This window comes from Notamacropus eugenii, chromosome 4 (assembly GCF_028372415.1).
Source record: "Notamacropus eugenii isolate mMacEug1 chromosome 4, mMacEug1.pri_v2, whole genome shotgun sequence".
Lineage (NCBI taxonomy): Eukaryota > Metazoa > Chordata > Mammalia > Diprotodontia > Macropodidae > Notamacropus > Notamacropus eugenii.
Genome location: NC_092875.1, coordinates 5652236 through 5675027, shown reverse-complemented (window position 1 = coordinate 5675027; position 22792 = coordinate 5652236). Strand labels below are relative to the sequence as shown.

Genomic DNA, 22792 nt, shown 5'->3' with positions numbered 1-22792 from the left:
TGCAGGTACTCCATCCAATAGATCACATGACATGCAAACTGTTGTTCAGTTATTTTCAGTTGTGTCCAACTCTTTATGACCTCATTTAGGGTTTTCTTGACAGAGATGCTAGAATGATTTGCCATTTCCTTCTCTAGCTCATTTTACAGATGAGGAAACTGAAGCAAACAAGGTTAAGTGATAGACCCAGAGTCACACAGCTAGGAAGTGTCTGAGGCCGGATTTGAACTCAGGAAAAGGAGTCACTGTCTGCTGTACCACCTAGCTGCCACTGAGACTGTGGTGCAAGCCATAGAAAAAGAGTGTTCTGGGAATACTTGTGGTGGAAGAGGTGATGCAAATGGAATTGTAGCCTTGAATCTGAGACTTCCACTAGAAAGCATGTCACTAGGGCCTAGAACTTTCACTCAGCCAGTCAGTGAACATTTATTAATAATATATATATATATATATATATATATATATTTAAGTGTCTACTGTGTCAGGCACTGAGAATACAAATGAAGGCAAAAGAGAGTTCTGTCTTCAAGAAGCTAATGGTCTTTGTTGTATTGAAATAACGCTCCTGGCATTAGTTGTCTTTGGATGATTGGGTTTCAGAATAGATATAGGAGGAAGGGCTGAACATTGATACAAGCCACCATGTGAGACTGAACAATTCAAACATTGGCACCTTACCATTGAGCCAGTAGCAAAAGCTGGAGCTGTGCAGTGGCGTGTTGTGCTGGACCACAGTGGGTCTCAGACTAGCCATCAGGGAGCCATGGTGGCTTCTCTACTCATTTTGCTTATGGCCCCCCTAGAATACATTATGATTTTAGACATTTAGGGCAAGAGAGGACACTTGAACTGTTGAGAAATAGTTTTTTTTTTCATCCCAAATGGCAGTGGATATTTGTGTCCAAGTTGTACTTGATATGTTCAAAGGAAAGTGAGGCCAGTTGCTGTGGCATACTAGCAGAGTGTAAACACCAGTAAGCCTTTGGATCTGGGGTGTTTTGACCACATTTTTGGAAGGTGATAATAAGAACATGGGCCATATTCTAGAGGTTAATGACCATTTATTTACCTGGTGGGGTCAGCCATCCCCAACCAGAAACCAACCAGCTCCTGCACGTTGCTAAAGTGTTGGGGGGAAATATAGGCTGTCCCCAAAGTCTTGACTATGGTTTCCAAGTCATGTTTCCCTCTGAATAAGATAGGAGATTTTGAAAATAAAGAACTAGGGAAATGATCACCTTGATAGGAATCAAGAAGTCTGGTTTCTGACCTTATTAGCCTCAGGGATCCACTTCCCCATTCTGATGCTTCTTTGAAGCCTAATCAGAAACTGCAGAGGAGTTGAGCTAGTATTTCTGAAGCATGAATATGGCACTATTGGGAAGAATACCACTGGATTTACCCCATCCTTCCTGATGTTTGAGTGGGAGCCATGTTTGCTTGTTGACTTGTACTTTGGAAGACTAAGACAGTGTATGGGCACATAAGCAGTATAACACTTGACTGAGAGGTAAGTTGAAGGAGGCTTGTTACCTAGTTCCATGCCTTTACATTGGTCTTCTACAGAGCTCCAATGCTCTTCCTCCCCACCTCCACCTCTTTCTTCAGTTTGGCTCACATCCCACTTTTGGCCAAGAGGCCTTTGCTAGGCCTGACTTCCCTTTGTGATCATTTTCCTTTTGTACTGTACATATCTTTGGTGTGGGGCACAGGCTGTGCCTCTTGTGTGAGGGGTGATGAGCTCTTTGCAGGGCTCCTTTCTAGCTTCAGTGTTAACCTCATTCACCCACCTCTCACCTGTGGCCCCAAGAAACTATAGCATGTGCAGCAGCCACACCCTGGTAAACCAGCTCAGCAGATGGGCTAAACCAGGTTGAGGGCAACGGAGGGGTCTCAAACCCTTCAGTGACTTGGGGGCGAATGTGACAACCCCAGACATGTGAAGACTTCCCTGGTAGAGTGGGTGGATAAAAATGATTCCTTCCAGGGAGCGTGAAGATGATTGATGTAGGCGTTGTAGAGCGCTCATAGCTTGGTTAGACATCGAAGACACCAAGGTCATCCACTGCACCCTGGGACATCACCAGTCATCTTGACTTTGTTTTGTTTCTGGACTTTGATGACTATGGGACAGTGAAGCCAATGACTTTGCCACAACTCTGCCTTACTGAATTCCAATGTTTATGCGTGAATCAAGAGACCACCCATATAATTTTGCCATTTTTACCTATGTCAAAGTCCTGCGGTGACAGGCAAGTGATGGAGCGGCAAGTGATGGAGCATCAAGTGCAGACCCACTGGGAGCTTTGGTCACAACCCTGCACACAGGCAGCCCAGGCCATAGGGTCATCTCACTGGAAGTAGCAGTCCCAAGCAAGGGCCTCACTGCTCACCTCCTAGTGTGAGAAAGGGCCTATAAAAAGGTGCCCATAAAATTGTCTGCTTACTCAACACTGGCTGCCTTACCACAGCAGAATTGGATCCCTGACCAACACCTCCCCCCCGCTGCCCAGGTTTAAAAAACAAAAATAATGTACAAAAACTTTTCCATCTTTTTGCAACTTTTGTCTTCACCATCGGTACATGGAATGTGCTCGTGCTTCTGGAGAACACAAAATCCAGTAGACATGAAAGACAAACAGCTCTTGTGAGAGAACTCAGCAGGTATTGCATCAAAGGCTGGCATATGAAGGTCAACTGGAAGTTGGAGCCGTAGTGAAGGTGAGCACCATGAAGCTGGTGTAAGTTTTGCAATCAAAACTAATCTAGTCAGCAAGCTGGTATGCCTGCCAAAAAGAGTGAATGACAGACTCAAGACAGTGCGATTGCCACTTGCAGGAAAACATCACCCCACCACCATCAATACCTATGCTCCCACCCTGATGAACCCTGATGAAGTCAATTTTATGAAGATGTGGAGACCTTTATCATCAATGTGCCAAAAGAGTAAAAGCTTATCATTCTGGGAGACTTTAATGCTAGAGAAGGCTCAGACTACCAGACTAGACAGGGAGTTCTAGGGAGAAATGGAGTAGGAAACAGCAATGGCAACAGCCATTTACTGCCTGCGTATCTCATGACCTTCTCATCACTAACAGACTTCCATTTAATTAAACGTAATAAAATTTCATGAATGCACCTTTGCATCCAACAGTGGTATTGAACAACCAGGGGTGGGGAACCTGTGGCCTCAAGACCACATGTGGCATTCTAGGTGTGGCCTTTAGACTGAGTCCAAGTTTTACAGAACAAATGCTTTTATTGAGGGGATTTGTTCTGTGAAGTTTGGATTTAGTTCAAAGCTGACCTCAGATATTTACTGTGAACAAATCACTTAACCTATCAGCCTTAGTTTCCTCAAGTGTAAAATGGGGAGCGTAATGACACCTAGCACAGGGTTTTGTAAAGATCAAATGGTATCAGTAAACTCTTTAGCACATGTCCCATGTCTCACTTATTCTTCAAACACAACCCCTCCCCCTGTTACCTTCTGGCAATCCCAAACTTCCCTCACAAAGGAATTTAGGGTAAAGGACAAAACCAAGTTACCTTTTCCTGATCCATCAATAAATTTGATAAGCATACCATCTAGGCCTTTAAAAAGATTACATGGATGTGTATATGTATATGATGCTTTAAAATTTAGTGTTTTAAACATATCATCTCAAGACATTGACAAAAAGTTCAATGCAATAAAGTTAAGCACAAATCCCTAATGGCCCTTGTGAGCTATCGGCCCATTCTTAATTACTAAAGCAGCCACTAAACCATTCTAATCTCACTTAATATATTATTATTATCTCCCCTATACCTGTCTTTCATGTTGGAAGCATGATATTCAGGAAGCTGTGTGCTCTAGTTGAAGAGCTACAGTATTTGTTTTATAGGTGGTTCCTTTACTTTTTAGACACATCTCTGTCACTCACCACTGACTCTCCCCTCCCCAATAAAGAGTAACAAATATCAAGGAAGGTAAGTCAACACATTGGTTACTTGTGAAAGCAGATGCCTCATTTTACCCAACGAATGGGCATCCCCTCAATTTCCAATTCTTTGTCACCACAAAAAAAGCTGCTATAAATATTTTTGTTCGTGTGATTCCTTCCTGCTTTTTAATGATCTTTGGAATACAGACCAAGTAGTGGTACTGCTGGATCTAAGGGTAAGCAGTTTGAGTGCAGTTCCATATTGTTCTCCAGAAAAGCTGGATCACTTCACAACTCCACCAATAATGCACTGGTATCCCAATTTTCCCACATCTTCTCCAACATTTATCATTTTGCTTTCCTGTCATATTGGCCAATCTAACAGGTATGAAGTGCTACTTCAGAGTTGTTTTAATGTGCATTTCTCTAATCAGTAGTGATCATGGGCATTTTTTCACACGACTATAGATAGCTTTGATTTCTTCATCTGAAAACTACCTGTTTATATCCTTTGACCACTTATCAACTGGGAAATGGTTGAACATGTGGTATATATTATATAATGAAATACTTCTGTGGTATGAAAAATGATGAGCAGGCAAATTTCAGAAAAACTGCAAAAGACTTACCTGAACTGATGCAAAGTGAATTGAGCAGAACTGGGAAACTGTATACAGGAATGGCAACATTATGTGATAATCAACTATGATTGATTTAGCCTTTCTCAGCAATAAAATGATCCAAGACAATTCCAAAAAATTAATGATGGAAAATGTTATCCACATGCAGAGAAAGAACTATGGACTTTGAATGCAGATCAAAGCATTCTATTTTCACTTTATTTGTGTTTTTCCCCTTTTGTTCTATTTGTTCTTTCATGGAATTACTAATGTGAAAATGTCTTATGTGATTGCGTATTTATAACCTACATAAAACTGCTTACTGTCTCAGGGAGGTAGAAAATTTTGAACTCACAATTTTGCAAAAAAAAAAAAATGTTAAATTATCTTTATATGTAATTGGGAAAATAAAATACTATTCAGAATGAAAAAAAGAAACCCCAATATGCCTCATTTGCATCTCTAGTCAGTGATACCTGCACTGGTTGGTTGTTGTCCTTCATTCTCAAAGAAGACCAAAATGATATCACTATGATTAAGTGAAGTTTCAATTTGTACAGCTGTGGCTGATTAGACCAATACGAGGTCAGAATGCTCTACCACAGATAGTCCATGTGAACATTTGGGGTGGGTATTCCAAATCTGCGCATCCTACATTTCTTTTGTGCTCTTTCAAATCTGCTTTGCTCATAGAGAACAGCACCTTTTCTGATGTGGGCATACCATGCTGAGTGGTCCTGTGCCAGTGTCTCCCATGTTGCACAGTCAAATCCAAAGTTCTTGAGAGAGACCTTGAGAGTGTCCTTGTATCATTTCTTCTGGCCACGATGTGATCGCCTGCCCCATGTGAGTTCTCCATAAAATAGTCTTTTTGGCAAGCGTAGATTTTGCATTCAAACAATGTGGCCAGCCCATTGGAGTTGCACACTCTGAAGCATAGTTTGAATATTTGGCAGTTCAGCTTGAGCAAGGACCTCAGTGTCTGGTACTTTATCCTGCCAGGTGATGTTCAGAATCTTCCTAAGACAGTTCGAAAGGAAGCTACTCAGTTTCCTGGCATGGAGCTGGTAGACTGTCCATACTTCAGGAGCTGGTGCCTTCCTGCCTCCACACCTAGACTTTCAGCCCCCAGTCAGCTGCTCTGCCTCCCTGGATATGCATGGTAGTAAAAGTAGACAATATCTTGTCTTTATCTCACAGATGTAGCACAACGTAGAAAGTGATTTCCTTCTGGGAGGCTCAAAGCAGAATAGCATCTGAGCAGGGACACATTTGGGGCTTCATGGTCTTTGACTGCCCTGACCCTGCTATGAAGGCCAGATTAACTTCAGCACCCCAATGTGGTGAACTTACTATTCAAAATGAAATTCAAAATAAAAAAAAATAATATGCCCATTTGCATCTCTTGTCAATGACATCTGTACTGGTTGGTTATTGTCCTTCATTCTCAAAGAGGACCAAAATGATATCACTATGATAAAGTGAAGTGAGGTCAGCACAATGGCTCTGTACACCTTAAGTTTTGTAGTCAGTCTAATACATCTCTCCCCAACTTTTCTTTGGAGTCTCCCAATCACTGAGCTAGTTCTAACAATGCGTATGTCAACTTCATTGTCAACTTGTACATCTCTGGAAAGTACACTACCAAGGTAAGTAAACTTATATACAACATTCAAAACTTCTCCATTTGTTGTAACTGATGGTTCCACATATGGATGGTGTGGTCAGTGACACAGTTATTAGTCAATGACCCCTGTACTAAGGAGAAATGGTTTACCATCAGTAACTGAAATGCTTTCCACATGCATTATATGTCCATTGAACCTTTCCAATATTTAGTAAATTTATCACTCTTCCAGCGATAACTTTTGTTTCAATTAATATATTACTTTAAATCCATCCTGAATTCTATGTGTTGAATAAGTATTCTGATCTACTGGGAATGACTTTGCACTTTCATTGCATTCCTAAGACTTCTTTCTGGCATGAATTCTTCTATGGAATGAAAGACCTGTATTCTGAAGGGAAGGCCTTTCCACATTCATTACATTCATAAGATTTCTCTCCAGTATGAGTTCTCTGATGTCAAGCCAGTGTTGTGATACGGGGAAAGGCTTTCCCACAATCATTGCATTTGAAAAGCTTCTCTCCAGTATGAATTCTGAAGTGTTGTCTAAGGTCTGACTTTTGGTGAAAGAGTTTTCCACATTCAGTGCATTCTTTTGGTTTCTCTCCAGTATGAATACTACCATGATGAGTAAGAACAGACTTTTGAGAGAATGCCTTCCAACATATCCTGCACTGATGAGCATTTATTTACTTATCTATTTATTTGTTCCTGTATGAGTACTCCAGTGCTGACTGAGGTTAGAGCTTGATCGAAATGTCTTTTCACATCCAGTGCATTTGTAGGGTTTCTCTCCAGTGTGAATTCTCTGATGTTGAGTCAATGTTGTGCGCCTGGGAGAGGCTTTCCCATAATCATTGCATTTAAGTGGCTTTTCTCCAGTATGATTCTATAATGTTGAATAAGATCTATCTTTTGGTGCAAGGTCTTTTCACAGTCACTGCATTCAAAAGGTTTCTTTCCAGTATGAATTCTGTAGTGTTGTGTAAGATTCATCTTATACAAGAAGGTCTTTCCACATTCACTGCATTCATAAGATTTGTTTTTATTCTGAATACTAGAATGGTGATTAAGATCTGACTTCTGACAGATTATCTTACCACATTTAGTCAATTCATACAACTTTTTCCCTGGATTAGTTCCTTGGTGTAGAATAAGTTCATTATTCAGGAGGAAAGAATTCCTACTTTCATAAAGTTGCCCTTCAGCATGAATTCCATATTTTTTAATGGGGTCAAAATCATAATCGAAAGCTTTCTGACATTTATTAACCTCAGAACATTTTTTTCTTTGAAGAGATGTGATTACATCATCTTTGGTCTGACTCCATGGTGAAGCGACTTCTCTGGTTATCACCTTTATGGAGATTCATAACTACAGATTCTCCCTGATGTGGCTCTGGGCTAGAGGTTTGGCTTTATCTACTGTATCCAGAGCCACTAACTCCATCAGCAGGTTCTGTTTGGGTTACTTTTCCTTCTCTAGAATCTTTGTCTCATTGCTCTGTCCTTTCTTTAATCTTCCATAATACTCCTAGGCTTTCCTCATCTTGGAGATGCATGGATCATCCCACAAAGAATTTTGCTGGGATAAGTCTTCCATTGAAATACACAACTCTGGAGACGACTCCATGGTCTTAGGCCTGGCATTCCAGTCTGAAAGAAAAAATGTAAATGAATGAACAAGCTTTTGCCTGTGCTTCACTTTCCCTAATATACTGGCTTTTATAAGCAATGTACACATTGTTTTCATTTAAATAGAAACCAAATGTTACTTCTTTGAAAATTTCTTTGCACTCACCATGCTTTTCCTTTAATATAGCCAAATAAGAGTATGTTAAGTACCAGAACTGATGCAGATGCTTCACAATTAATGGAACATGGAAAATTACTGGCTACCCTAAACCAAAATGAACAATGTGGCTTGAAGCATTTTTTCTTTCATGGAAAATTCTTTGTCTCAATCTCATACCTGGGAAAATCACAGGAATGTCATCACTGGGTCTAAGAAGGGGAAGTTATGCGTACCTCCTAAACAGCAGAATTCCACTCTGCCTTCCCAAAAGGTAAAAGCCTGTTCAAAGTTTCACCCACTATTGAACAACCTTCTTTCATTCTGAAAGCACCAACAACATCTGATCATTTCTATCTATCCATACCAAATGATTATGGTATAAACGTTGACAACATCCAAATAAAAGGAAGGAGTTGGGAAGACGTTATCTGTAAGATCTATGGCTGGGGGAAGAGTTCATGACCAAAAACGTCATTGAGAGGATCACAAATGTGCCTCTTTTCAGAAGACCCACAGATGGATTACCAGCTGAACACTGGGGTATCATGTATTCACCTGGCCAGCAGGTTCTTAGGACACTATCCGTTGGAATCCTATGTGCTTCCCCTGACTCCAGGTGAAAAATTACATGCAAGTTGGAATCTTCAAAGCCTAGTTATGGGAAATGGTAAAGTGATAGTCAGTTATGGTCACCTCACAGGCCTCTAGGAGCAACTAGGGGTCTGAGGGAATAGAGAAGCAAATAGAAAATATCTCAAGGATGATCTGATTTGTTTTGTTTTCTTGGGAAGATACAGGAGTCAGATAAAGAATGGAATTAGGTACAGAAAGAAAATGAATTCATTTGGTCCATTCAATACTAAGATATCTGGGAGCTTTCCTGACTTCACGTAGTTGCATGGGGAATGGAGAAAGCCTCCCTGACCTGAGGGAACAGAGAGCCAGAGTGGGGTCACACAATGAAGCAGCCAGTTTCTAGACATACAAAGCAAGAGTCCTTCAGCTGGGACCAGGAAGAGCACAACGATCCTGTCTCTTGGCCTCATCATGATGAACAAATGCTTCTTTGTTTTTAAAAGCCAAAGCACCAGTGCTGAATGCTAGACCCAGCCCCAACAGAAGGAAGCAGATGTGGGGCAGATCACAAGTCCCCAGAGAAGCCTTGTTACCCAGACAGACCAGGTTCCTGTAGTTCTCCAGCATCACCTCCCAGTAAAGCTCCTTCTGGGAAGTGTCTAGGTGGCCCCACTCCTCACAGGTGAAGTCCACAGCCACATCCTTGAATGTCACTGCTTCCTAAAACAACAAATAAATTCGTACTCAATCAGGGTTGATACCTTAGATGATCTGGGAAGGAAAGTCAAGAAGGCAGAAATGAGGACTGATTGTTACTCTAATTGGTTTTCGGAGGGTTCAAAGTCAAATCTTTAGGAGTATTTACTACATGCTTCAAGCTGTATGACATTCTGAATTATGTAACAAAAGAATAGTCATTGTGAAGTCAATGTTATTGTTATAATTTCATTATCAAAAAGGACCCTGACATCAGGAAGGTGATGCCATAACACACAAGTGATCTGGATTTAAGTGAGAGAGGGCTGTGCAAAGTCACCTGCTTCACTTTCTCCTCCTGAGTCATCTGGTTTCAGTGACCAGATAGAGGTCAGGATTTCTGGAGATGGCCCTGGGGAGACAAAGAAGGATGAAAGCAGTCCTTTTCCCTAAGAAGCTGAAAGTCTTACAGGGGGAGACAACATACACCTGACTACTGACAAACAAGGTCTAGACAACACTTTTCCCCCACCCCCCTTGGGAAGGCCAGTATTCCTTATATCTTCTTTACAGATGAGCAAACTGAGGCTGAGAAAGTCTTTGTAGATTGCTTGGGTTCACACATATAGGATCAGAGCAGTGGTTCCCATTACTTTCTCCAGTCCAAATCTCTCTCCACAGAAACAGTCCTGACTGAGGCCTGGAAAAAGCCTCCTGGAGGAGGCAGAGCTTGTTCTTGTTTTAAAGTATATTGGTCTTTGAATGGCGTCCAGAACTTTGGCCCTTTATGCAAGCATTAGGACCATTCCTCTTTGGGTTATGAGGCTAGATTAGCTACTTATGCATCCTGAACATCATTTCTCTCTCTCTTTGAATTTTTGCTTAACCAGAATTTTCAAAAAAGTGTTTGTAAATGTGCTTGTGCTGATATCAGATTTCAGGGCCCTAGACAACTTTTCAAGACAGGAAGTAAGGGAAAGTGCCTGGCTTGAAATTTAATGTAAATGCCTGACCCACATTGCTACTTCACGGAGGATGCTCTGCTGTGGCATCCTAGATCTGACTATATCAGATAGGCCTCAACATGAACAGACAATACCAAATACTTTCAGTTCAGACAGGTGCCTTGAGAGCTGACCACTCATGGTCATAGTCTCCATTATGTTCTTTGAGCAAGAGATCATGTGTACCTGGGCTCATGTACCCACAATCCAGAGTAATCATTCCTTAAGTCCTATCTACACATAGTCTTATAAATCTCTCACTGTGCTCAGATCATAGAAGCTTAGAGATGGCAGGTGTCTAGTCCAACTTGTACCAAATGGAATTTCCTTCTACAAAGACCAGCTTGGAGACACATTACTGCCTCAAGTTCTCTGCATCAGTTGGGCCATGTTCACAAACTCTTGGGATGCATGTTTTCTCCCTAGGTCATAGATAGAATCTTGGGATTTGGAATGGAAGGGGACAGTAAAAGTCATTTAATATTCTCACTCCCATTTTAAAGATAAGGAGACTGAGGTCCATAGAGATAAAGCAACTTAGATGAGGTTGTATAGTAAGTAGCATATGCCAAGTATAAAAGTTCAGAATTTTTAAATTTTTCAGTTCTTATTTGAATTTGCCAACTTAAAAAGTAAATTCTCTGGTCTAGTGATGTTCGTATGAGTGCTATTAAGGTTTGAGCTAAATCTCTCTTTCTGACCTGATTGTTGCCATAGCAAACTGGAATTGTATTAAAATGTATTTTGTCAGACAGTGGCCTGAACTGAAGAAGCAAATTCACTAGAAGCTTCTCTGAAGCCTCATTTATACTAGTATCTCTAAGAGGAGAGATCATCAGAGGACCACAGCACTGCATCAGAAGGTGTTTCAGAGACTGGACAATTGTATCAGATGGGACCAGTAAGCATGACACCTTCCTAATCCCCTCCACCAATGATTCCTAATCCACCTGTTCGTGAGCCTACGGTACCTGGATCCTCAAGTCTTCCTTTTTAGTCCCCTGTTTTTCAACTTTTCCTCCACCGCCAACAGCAATGACTGATAATTCCTTTGCTTAAGGAGCTCAATCTATTCCTTATTTTCCTCCACTCCCCATGCTACAGCCATCTAGATCTGTTTGCATTGTGTACAGGTACCTTGCCTCTCATCACCATAATGAGTTGGTTTTTTGACAAAATTGCTTGAATTGTTTTCATAAATTCAAAATATTTTCAGAACCTGTGTGTGTGGCAAACTATGCTTGTGCTGCTGCTCTTGAACAAACGCCCTGTGATCCTCTGATTTCCGTATCTTTTGGGGCGAGTTTTACTAGGAGGCACCTGCTCCTCTTGGTTCTTGGTGAGGGAGGGAGCCACCTCAGATATTTATTTGCTTAATGTTTAATGAAATCCAACAAAATCGGTCCAAGTTGTGCCACTTTTCCTCTTCTTTAATGTCATCTTTGCACCTAAGTACGGGGTCTGTCACCTTCTGGTTTTGTGTTATCCGTGGAGGTCTACCCTCCATGCATTTACATTGTAACAATGCAAAGAAAGACAGGTCTTTCTTTGGATTGAAGAGGGGTGGATGTGAGAAATCATTGCTTGGGACCCCTACTCTATTTCCATCAGTATCGATCTTTTTGATATAATTTCACAGGGATAGTTATTGGAAGTTCTCTATAGTAGACTCCACAGCTGTAAGCTGCTGATTGTAAGATCACGTTTAATCATAGGAAGCTGACTAGAGGCCCTCAACCTTGTTTTGCCTTGTCATGGTGACCAAGCCCAGTGTGGTGGAGGTGGCTCAATTTCACAGAAAGTCTTGCAGTTTATTTTTGTATCTCAAGACCATACTCTATTATCCAACATAAATAAGTGACTGACTTATGACTATTTAGTCAGTGGAGATGCCCTGTGATTCATCCAACCTATGACCTCTTGTTGCTATGTCATTTTTGACCCTTAAAGGCAAGGTCTATCAGTTGATGAGTTTCTGTATTTTACCATGCCTCTTTTGCATATTTGGGTATCAAACCCTATGAAAAGAAGATCCTCGGAGAAGGGAACATCTCAGATCATGAGAAAGATCTGAGGTCTACTTCGTTAGAAGGGACCTTGGACCCTTTAGTAAAGTGCTATTGGCTATGAACTCTACCTCAGTCTCTTTAATTGTGGGTAGAATAATTTTAATACCCAAACATGCACACACACACACACACATATGCATACATACAACCCACCATATCTCTTGTACCTGTTTTTGCACTGGGTTTTCTTCAGGCCTGAAACACACTCCTACCTCACTTTCCCCTCATAGAGTGTCTCTCATCCTCATAAATTCCTTTGTTTCTTCAAGATGCTCTCCATGAAGTTTCTTCTCCAGATGTTCAAGATCCTAGCAGATTCAACCATATCATGAGTAGTCCAAATGGACCCTTCACTCCCAGATCACAAAGTACTCTCCTGAATTGTACCCTTTCTTGACAGAAGCCTTGCTCCAGCAACCCTTCCCCAGACTGAATACCCCCATTCCATACTTTATATTTTTCTTTATTTATTAGAAAATAAGTTCTTTGAGGACAGGGACTGGCTTGTTTCTTTATATTTATACCCACAGCAATTAACACAATACTTGGAAAATTTTAAGTTCTTAATAAATGCCCTTGTTCCATTTTTTCCTTTCTTCCTTCTTTCTTTCCTATATCTATTTTTCCATGTATTTATATCTCCTTCCACTTATTAACTCATGGATCCATCTATCCATTTTCCTTCTGGCTGGACATGACTCTCATATGGCATGAACTGAAGTCCCTTTGACATGGTAGTTGTATTCTTTGTGCTCTGCAGTTGATCAATGAATTTTCTCAAATGTGGTGTCTAAAATTGAACACAATGACCCAGAGATAGTAGGACAAGGTGGACTATGATGGCCCTGTCCCTTGCCTTGTACTAAATATATAAATGTTTTTTAAAAATAATATTTAATTTGACTCCAATTACATGTTAAACTATTTTTAAATATTTTAAAAAAGTTTTGAGTTCTAAATTCCACCTCTCCTTCTTTTCCTCCCCTCATCCCTTCCCTGAGGTCTTAAGCAATCCAATACAGCTTATGTTTGTGCAATCATGTAAAATATTTTTGTGTTAGTAATTTTTAGATGAAGACTATAATAGAAATAAAAAGAAAGAATGAAAAAATAATGTGCTTCCCTCTGTATTCAGACAGCTTTTTTTTTTCTCTGGAGGCAGATAGCGTGCTTCATTATGAGTCCTTTGGGATTGCCTGGTATCATTTATTGCTGAGAAAAGCTAAGTCTTTCACAGTTTTTCACCATACAGTATACATTATGTTACTGTGTACAACATTCTCCTGGTTCTGCTCACTTCACTTTAATTCTTTCCAAGTTTTGCTGAAATCAGCTTGGTTTTCATTTCTTTAAGCATAATAATATTCCATCACAATCATACATATTAGTTATTCCTCAGCTGATTGGCATTCTTTCATTTTCCAATTCCTAGCCACCACGAAAAGAAGTACTGTGAATATTCTTGCATGAATAGGTCCTTTCCCTACTTCTTTTTTGACATCTTTAAAACAAATACCTAGCAGTTGTATTTCTGGATCAAAGGGCTTGCAGTTTTGTAGCCTTTTGGGTATAGTTCCAAATTGCCCTCCAGAATGGTTGGATTAGTTCCCACCTCCACCAACAACACATTTTCACATGTTCCCTTTATCATTTTCCTTTTTGTTCTATTATCCAATCTGATAGGTGTGATGTACCTCAGAGTTTTTTCACTTACTTTTCTCTAATCAATAGTAGACATATAACTCTTCATGCACCCTTAGATCCCATTAGCTTCCTGTATTGATAATTTATTTTTGCTTATTATTAATGTAATTTTACTTCTTAATGGGAAGATCTTTGCCATCCATTAATAGGCCCATGTGACCTGCTTGGGTAACATAGAAGTCTGAGTCACATGGAGCTTGTGGTGGTAGGAGTTTGCTGAATAGTTGGAACAAAAATGGATGGAGATAGAGCAGGGCTAAGAGGAACTGGTCAGAGAGCAGTCAGAGCTAGTAAGCATGCAGGCAAGCAGGCTGCTGACTGGTGTGAGTGAAAGAGCTTGTTTGTCATTCTGTTTAAGGGATCCTGCTTATGACTTGTTTAATGGAGCAGGTTTGAAGCCTAGCAAGGGGAAGGCTCAGGGCTGATGGTGTTCTCTGCATTGTTATTGTGTATAGATTTTTGTTACTATGATGGATTTGACTTTCTGGTGTCTGAATACATGTTTGAGTTTTGTCTACTATATGGAGAGTCTGTGGTATTCTGTGGCCACTGTAGGCACTATGAATATCACACTGATGTTATACCCCCCTCTGAGATTACCTTCCATCTACTCTGTATATCTTCACAATACCTTATTATTCACATATTGTGCTCCCCATTAAAGGGTGAACTCCTTGAATGCATTAACTGTTTTTGTCATTCTATGGACCCCCAGCATTTAGCACTGTGCCTGATCTTTAGCATGTGCTTAATAGACCATACTGCCTCTTACCTGGTCTATACTGAGTGAACCACATTTAGTTGTTAGTGGCTTGTTTCATGATTGACATAGTGTATAACCTAAATAAGCAATGTTCTAGAACCAGTTTCCTCTTGGTTTGATTCAGGAAGCTCATTTGTCACATGCAATTCACTTGAGTAAAATACTTTTAGATGCTTTATTAACGTAAAAATGAAATAACCCCAGTCCTAATCCCTGAGAGACTCCATCATGAATCAAGTGATTGTTTTTCATAGAAAAAGCCTACTTATGCCTCATTTTTCCCTTGTAGAATTAATTTCTTTTCATAATCAAACACGTCTTCACTATCAGACGGGAGACTTCAGTATATGAGTATTTAAATAGATTTTTTTTTCTGTTATGTTCCTAAAAATGTGGTTGTGATTTTACCAATATAGTAAATCTTTCTTAGGTCTTTACCCTGACTTTTGGAGACAGCAAGGAATCAGTAAGACAAGGAATCAGTAAGTTCAAATCTGGCTTCAGTCCTTTACTAGCTGGGTGACCCTGGGTAAGTCATTTAACTTCTACTTGTATAAGTTTCATCAAGTGTGAAATGGTGATAATAACATCTGTTATCTAACGTGCAGATCAAAGAAGACAATATCTGTAAAGTGCTATGTGAAATTTAAAGAACAGTTTAAACACCTACTATTACTTTTACCAATGCAGGCAGAGGTATCTCCTCTGCAAAGTATAGTCTAACAACTGTGATTCTTAACCTGGTGTCCACAAATCTCCAGCTAGGTTTGTGGGAGGATTTCAGAGGGTTCACAAATTTGGATGCATATATTTTTTCTAATTCGACCTGAAATTTAGTATTTCCTTTAATTCCAAATTAAAAACAATATTCTAAGAAGGAGTTCATAATCTTTTCAGATTCCCATGATACAGCAAAGATTAAGAACTCCTGTTTTAGAAAGTTATGTGGGGTACAGAGAAAGAAATTGATTTGCCATGAGTTACAAATCTTTATTTGGTGATCGGACTTGACCCCAAGGCTTTAGGACTCCAAGGGCAGCACCATTTCTGTTACACCATTCTGCCTTTTTTCTGAGCTCGTGATTGGGATAATTGCTTTTGAAGTGTGTTATTTCCCTTAATGGTGTATACTTGTCCTGTGTTATTCTGCATCCCTGACTCATTATGTGAACGAATATTATGGCTTAATAGGAACAGCTCTGGACCCAAAGTAAAAGACATGGGCATTAGTCTTGGCACAGTGCACATCAGGTTTGGAAGAGAAAAGTCACCTCTAGGAGTTTCATATATAAAATGAGACATTTGAAAAAAGATGATGGGTAAGATACTTTCCACCCATGAGATTCTATTAGTCCTCTAGCTTGTATCCCTGGGTGGACAGGTTTCTGTGACACTGATTCCATTCAATGGGTCTTCTTTGGAAAGCAACCAGATACATTACCAGAAGGAGACTTCTCACTTTTAAGCACTGTCTATTCCACCCAGAGGAATTCACACTCCTAGATGCACTTGAGATGAGAATCACCCACTCCATTAAAATTCAGTCCTGATACTATTCCTCATTCTCCATTTTCAATCACACCCCATCTGACTAGACCTTTCTCTCAGATTCCTTCCTTCCTCATAAGATTATTTTCCCACTGAGTTCCAATCATTATCTTGAATAATCTTCAAATCACTTCCCAATCTCAGACTGCCAGCTGAAATTCCCTCCTTCTGGGTCCCAACACCCACTTCAACTTTTCCCCCTAACCGAGCCCCTTTTAGTGGAATCATGGCCTCCAGCCCTCCCTTGCTCAAATTCATCTCTTGGATTTTCTATACAGAAGAAATTTGCCATTCTGAGCATTCTGTGGAGCCTCAGCTCCACCACATCATATACTTATGTCCATCTTCAGATATGCAGGCATGTCGAAATTCTAGTCAGTTTTCTTCAGGGGTGTAATAGTAAATTTCTCGCCTTTTTGAAATAAAATATATGCACGTCCCATTTGTAAGTTGTGTGTGCATTATTTGTATTTTATACATCCTTTTCTTAAGTGTATGATACAAACAAATTAAACTGTAATTGACATCATCTGCTGATTTCCTTTATGTAAATACTCATGCTGAATATTTAACATTGCCTCTGTGGGGTGGGTGTGAGCTGACTCCAGCATGCCCCTATGCCCTATCTCACTATGCTTAGCTCAAAAATGAGTATAATAGTTGATGATCCACAAAGAGATAAGGGGAAACTCTTATCTATATATACATACAGTATATGTACACACACATAGTACACATATGTATTTATATGCACACTATATGAGTATATACACACATATGTATGCATATACATACATGTATGTATTTATACATGTACACACATATTCATACATACACATACATACTATTGATTATATTTGACAAGATGTAGTAATGTCACATGCCATTCCTGGATGGTATATCCATTTTTAGCTCTGTGTCCCTATCTCAGACATTTACACTTACTCTTATTTATATCTCGTAGGGTGTGTTCAAGGGAGAGTAGTACCTCTGACGTGAGAGCTGCTGAGTCCTTTCCAGGGCAACTTTCCACCTTTGTTTTCTACTTGATCCACCTAACTCTTACTTGTGGTTCCAAGAAGCTGTAGTATGTGTAGTGACCATGGCCTGGTAAGCCATTTGAGTAGATAGGCTAATTCAGGTTTAGTGTAACCAAAGGGCCCCAAACCACTAGTGAATTAGAGCATACGAAGGCTTTTGATGGAATGGTCAGATAAGAACAATTTGTTCCAGTGGCCAGGAAGGTGGAAGAAGCAGGCTCTGTTGAGTACTCAGAACTTGGTTATATATCAAAGACATGAAGGTCTTTGAGTAAATTCTGAGTTTTCACTAGTGGCCTTGACTCTGTCCTACCACTGGACTGTGATGTCTCTGGAAGAGTGAATGAAGCCAACAACTTCATGCAGTTCTGCCTCACCTAAATCCAATCTAGGCACCAAAAAAGGACATCATGGTAGTGTTTTAATTTAATTTTGATTTATGTAGTAAAAAAAGGATTTCCATAATATAGTACAAAAAAAGGATTATATGTGAAACTGACTCTACTATGAACAACTTGTTATTTCTGTCAATAAACAAGAAAATTATCATGTAAATTTCAACTTTTTTACTTCTTCCTAGAGATATTTATCTTTAGAGACAAAGTCATATATATATAGATAATATATATATGCAAGTGCATATATGTATACACATAAAAACACACAAATATATGTGTATTTATATATGTACACATATATGCAAAATTATTATACATACTTTTATTTTTCAGTTCTTTCTCTGGATGCAGATAGCACTTTTTCATCATATTTCCTTGATAGTCAATTTGTTTATTTCTAATAGAGAAAATCGGGATGGTTTATTGTCTTTAGTTCTTAAAGAGAATAAAAACCACACAGCTCTGCTAGTCAGTTTACAGTGGGTCCAACTGCGTCTGATCAGATGAATGCTAACTCAGAATGTCATAATGTCATATTTGCTACAGCTTGGTGACCACAAAGGGATCCGAGCCCTCTAACCAGATGCTTATCAGAAAACTCTGCCTTATCTTTTTGGATAATTGGAAGAGTGACAATTTGGAAAATTGTCCACCAGGGGGAACTTTCTGCTAGAAACTCTGGTTTTGGATTAACTTTTTCCTTATTACCAACAGTTAGATCTTCTCTGGGTAAGAATATGTTTTGTTTCTGTTCTGAGTGTATTGTATGTGGTGCAACTTTTAATAACTGGCCACTCTTATAGTACAGTCGTCAATGGAGTACATTCTAATTGATAGAGATCACCTGAAGTAGACCAGAGAGATAAAGTACAATTTTGTGGCATCTCTGGATTTGAGGTATTGTGAGGTTCTAAGAACTCCCAAGTTGCTTAGCAGTGTGCTTCAAGTCTTGGTAGGACATCTGGTTTCCAAAGGAAAGTCTAGGCTGTTAATCTGTGAGGGAATAAACTTTAAAAAATCTTAATACTTTATTTTTCTCAATTATATGTAAAAGCAATTTTAATATAGTTTTTGAAATACTGAGCTCCAAATTCTCTCTCTCACTGTCTCCCCACCTCCATTGGGAAGGCAAGCCATTTGACGTAGGTTATACATGTATATATACAAGACACATTTCCATGTAAGTCATTCTGGAAAGAAAACACAGACAATATACCCCAAGAAGAATGAGGAAAGTAAAGAAAAATATGTTTGATCTGCATTCAGGCTCCTCCAGTTCTTCCTCTGAAGATGGCCAGCACTCCTCATACGTCCTACAGAATTGTCTTGGGTCAAATTATTGCTGAGAATAGCTAAGTTATTTATTGTAGATCATCAGACAGTATTGCTGTTGCTATCTTCAATGTTCTCCTGGTTCTGCTCATTTCTCTTTGCATCAGTTTGTGTAAGGCTTTCCATGTTTACCTGAGAGCATCCTTCTCACTGTTACTTAAAGTACAATAGTATTTCCTCACAGTTCATATATAACTTGTTCAGCTTTTTTGTATTGATAGACATTCCCCCAATTTCCAGTTCTTTGCCACCATTGATAGAGTTGCTATAAATAGTTTTGTCCACATGTGTCCTTTTCTTTTTTGTTTTTTAATCTCTTTGGCATACAGACCTAGTAGTGATATTGTTGGGTCAAAGGGTATGCATGGTTTTATAGCCCCTTGGGCGTAGTTTCGAATTGCTCTCCAGGATGGTTCAATCAGTATAGAACTTCACCAATAATACATTAGTGATTTAATTTTCCCACACTTCCTCCAACATTTGTCATTTTCTTTTTCATTCATGTTAACCAATCTGACAGGTGGAAGTAGTAGCGCAGTTATTTTAATTTGCATTTCTCTTATCAGTAGTGATTTGCAGCATTTTTATATGACTATAGATACCTTTGACTACTTTGTCTAAAAACTGCCCGTTTATATCCTTTGACCATTTATCAATTGATGAAAGGCTCTTATTTCTATAAATTTGACTCACTTTTCTATATGTTTGAAAAATACAGTCTTTATCAGAGGAATCTACTGTAAATTTTTTGACAGTAGTGATAACCACTTATATATTTCTTTCCATCCTATTTTGCCCCTGTTTATCCTACTCTCTTTCTCTCCTTTTACCCTGTCCATTCTCAAAAGTTCTTTGAATATGAATTTCACCTCCCTCAAACTGCCCTTCTTTCTATCAGCTCCCCTCACCTTTCCCTTATTCCCTTCCCTTCCTACATTCCCTTATAGTAAGATAGATTTCTACAGCCAACTGAATCTGTATTTCCCTCTTATAGCCAATTCAAGAGTAAGGTTCATGTACTCCCTTTCCCATTTCCCCATTTCCCCCTCCACTCTTAAATCTCTTTCAAGCATCTTTTATGTTGGATAATTTATCCCATTTTACCTCTCCCTTTCCCCTCTTCCCAGTGCATTCTTTAACATCCCTTAGTATTTTTTTTTTTAGGTAATCATCACATTTAACTCATACTTTTGCTTACTATATATACTCCTTCTAACTGCCCTAATAACGAAAAAGGTTTTAGGAGCTATAAATATCATTTTTCCATGTAGGAATATAAACAGTTTAACCTTATTGAAACCCTTATGATTTCTCTTTCCTATTTACTTTTTTATGCTATTTCTGCATTTTGTATTTGAAAGTCAAATTTTTTATTCAGCTCTAGTTTTTTCATCAGGAATCCTTGAAAGTCCTCTATTTCACTGAATATCTATTTCCCCCCTGAGGAATTATACTCAGTTTTGCAGAATAGGTAGTTCTTTGTTATAGTCCTAGGTCTCTTGCTTTCAAGAATATCTTATTACATGTCCTCTGATCCTTTAATTAAGAAACTGCTAAATCTTGTGTTATCCTGATTGTGACTTCACCATATTTGATTTTTTCCCAATATTTTTTCCTTTGTAAGGGAGGTCTCAAATTTGGTTGTAATATTCCTTCATTTTCAAAGAGGACCATGACATCATGGAAATGATGACACAATTTGTGAGTAGACTAAGCTGTCTCAATGGGGACCCAGTTAGTCGGGTAACTCAGCTCTCCCTCTCCCTCTCCTTCTCCTTCCTTCCTTCCTTCCTTCCTTCCTTCCTTCCTTCCTTCCTTCCTTCCTTCCTTCCTTCCTTCCTTCCTTCCTTCCTTCCTTCCTTCTTTCCTTCCTTCCTTCCTTCCTTCCCTCCCTCCCCCCAGTACATTCTGAAGCTCATACATTCGGCCACAATAGGTCCCTGGCCAAGCTCCACTTAATGGCTATATTTTGGGCCCTCCAGTCTTTGACTAAATTTAGAGTGATCGTCAATGTCAGTGTTTCTCTTTGGAATAGCAACCCTGAGGGTCTTCCCCTCCAAGCTTGATTTTTTGTTTTCTTCTTAATTAAAGGGGCCAACCCTTAACTCACTTCTTAAAGAGGCAAGGCCTATTCCCTGAATGGGTATTACCTTACTTTAAGTGAATACCTGAAAAGTCCTTACCCTAAAAGAGCAATCCTGGGCCATTTCCAGTCATCCTGATGAATATCTGGTCACTGGATCCAGGTGGCTCAGGAAGAGAAGGTGAGGCTGGTGACATTGCACAAGCCTCCCTCCCTCATATCAAAGTCAACTGCAAGTCATGTCATCATTTCCCTGATTTCATGGTCCTCTTCAGAAATGAAGGACAAATACAACAACAATAACAACCAACAATATTCCTAGAAATTTTCATTTTGTAATCTCTTTCAGGAGCAGATCAGCATTCTTTCAATTTCTATTTTTCCTTCTGGTTCTAGAATATTAGGATAATTTTCCTTGATAATTTCTTGAAAGATGATGTGTAGATGATTATATTTTAGTATGATCTTCAGGTTGTGCAGTAATTCTTAAATTATCTCTCTTGGATCTGTTTTCCACGTCATGTGTTTTTCAATGAGTTATTTCATGCTTTCTTCATTCTTTTGATTTTGTTAGATGCTTTCTTGATGTCTCATGAAGTCATTAGCTTCCACTTGCCCAATTAAATCTTTTAAAGAATGATTTTTTTCAGCTTGTTTTTGTACCTCCTTTTCCATTTGGCCATTTAAGAAGTTCTCTTCAGTGAATTTTTGTATATCTTCCATTTGGTCAATTTTGGATTTCAAGGCATTCTTCTCTTCATTGGTTTTTCATGCCTTTTTTTTACCACTTGACCTATTCTGCTTTTTAAGGTGTTATTTCTTCAGTATTTTTTATCTCCTTTACCAAGCTATTGTGTTGTTTTTCATGATTTTCTTACATCACTCCCATTTTTCTTCCTAATTTTTCCTCTATCTCCCTTACTTGATTTTAAAATCCTTTTTGAGCTCTTCCATGTCTTGAGACCAATTCATATTTTTCTTGTAGTCTTTAGATGCAGGAAATTTGACTTTGTTGTCTTCTTCTGAGTGTGTGTTTTGATCTTCTTGGTCATCATATTAACTTTCTATAGTAAGTGTGTTTTCTTTTGTTTGGTCATTTCCCCAGACTGGACATTTAACTTTTTACTAAAGTGGTGCTCTGCTTCCCAAGTGGAGTGGCCCCTGTCCCAAGCTACACACCAATTCCTTTGCCTCCTCAAGGTGCCCTTCCTGGAGTTTCCTCTCCTGATTGGCAAGTCCCTTGCAGATTCAACCATTTAATGAATATCCCAAATGACAGACCCTTCCTTTCCAGCTCATAGCGGTCTCCTAACATATTCTCTTTCTTTCCAGAAGTTTTGCTCCAGCAACCTTTTCCCAGCATGAATACTGCCATTCACTTTCCAGTGTGCCATTATATTTTTCTTCATTTATAAAAAAGTAAGCACCTTGAGGGCAGGGAATATCTTGGAGTTTGAATTTATTCTCCCAGTACTTAACACAATGCTTGGAAAAAGTTAAGTTCTTAATCAATGCCCTTTCATTTTCTCTCCTTCCTTCCTTCTTTCTTTCATCTATTTTCCATGTAGTTAGCTCTCCTTCTATCTATTTAACCATGGAATGACCTATATTT

The 22792-nt window shown here is 39.2% G+C and overlaps 1 protein-coding gene and 1 pseudogene across 4 annotated transcripts in view; one reads left to right on the top strand and one right to left on the bottom strand.

Moving 5' to 3' along the window:
* The window catches only part of LOC140502815 (uncharacterized), a 34281-nt gene extending 13411 nt beyond the window's left edge, over positions 1-20870 (top strand). For all 4 annotated transcript variants that reach the window (XM_072606825.1, XM_072606829.1, XM_072606828.1 and 1 more), the window contains one exon: positions 15210-20870. In XM_072606825.1, coding sequence (XP_072462926.1) covers positions 15210-15302 — 93 coding nt within the window. In that variant the 3' untranslated portion in view covers positions 15303-20870. The remainder of the gene's footprint in view (positions 1-15209) is intronic.
* On the bottom strand, positions 6100-10291 carry LOC140498687 (uncharacterized; annotated as a pseudogene).
* Positions 20871-22792: the final 1922 nt, after the last annotated feature.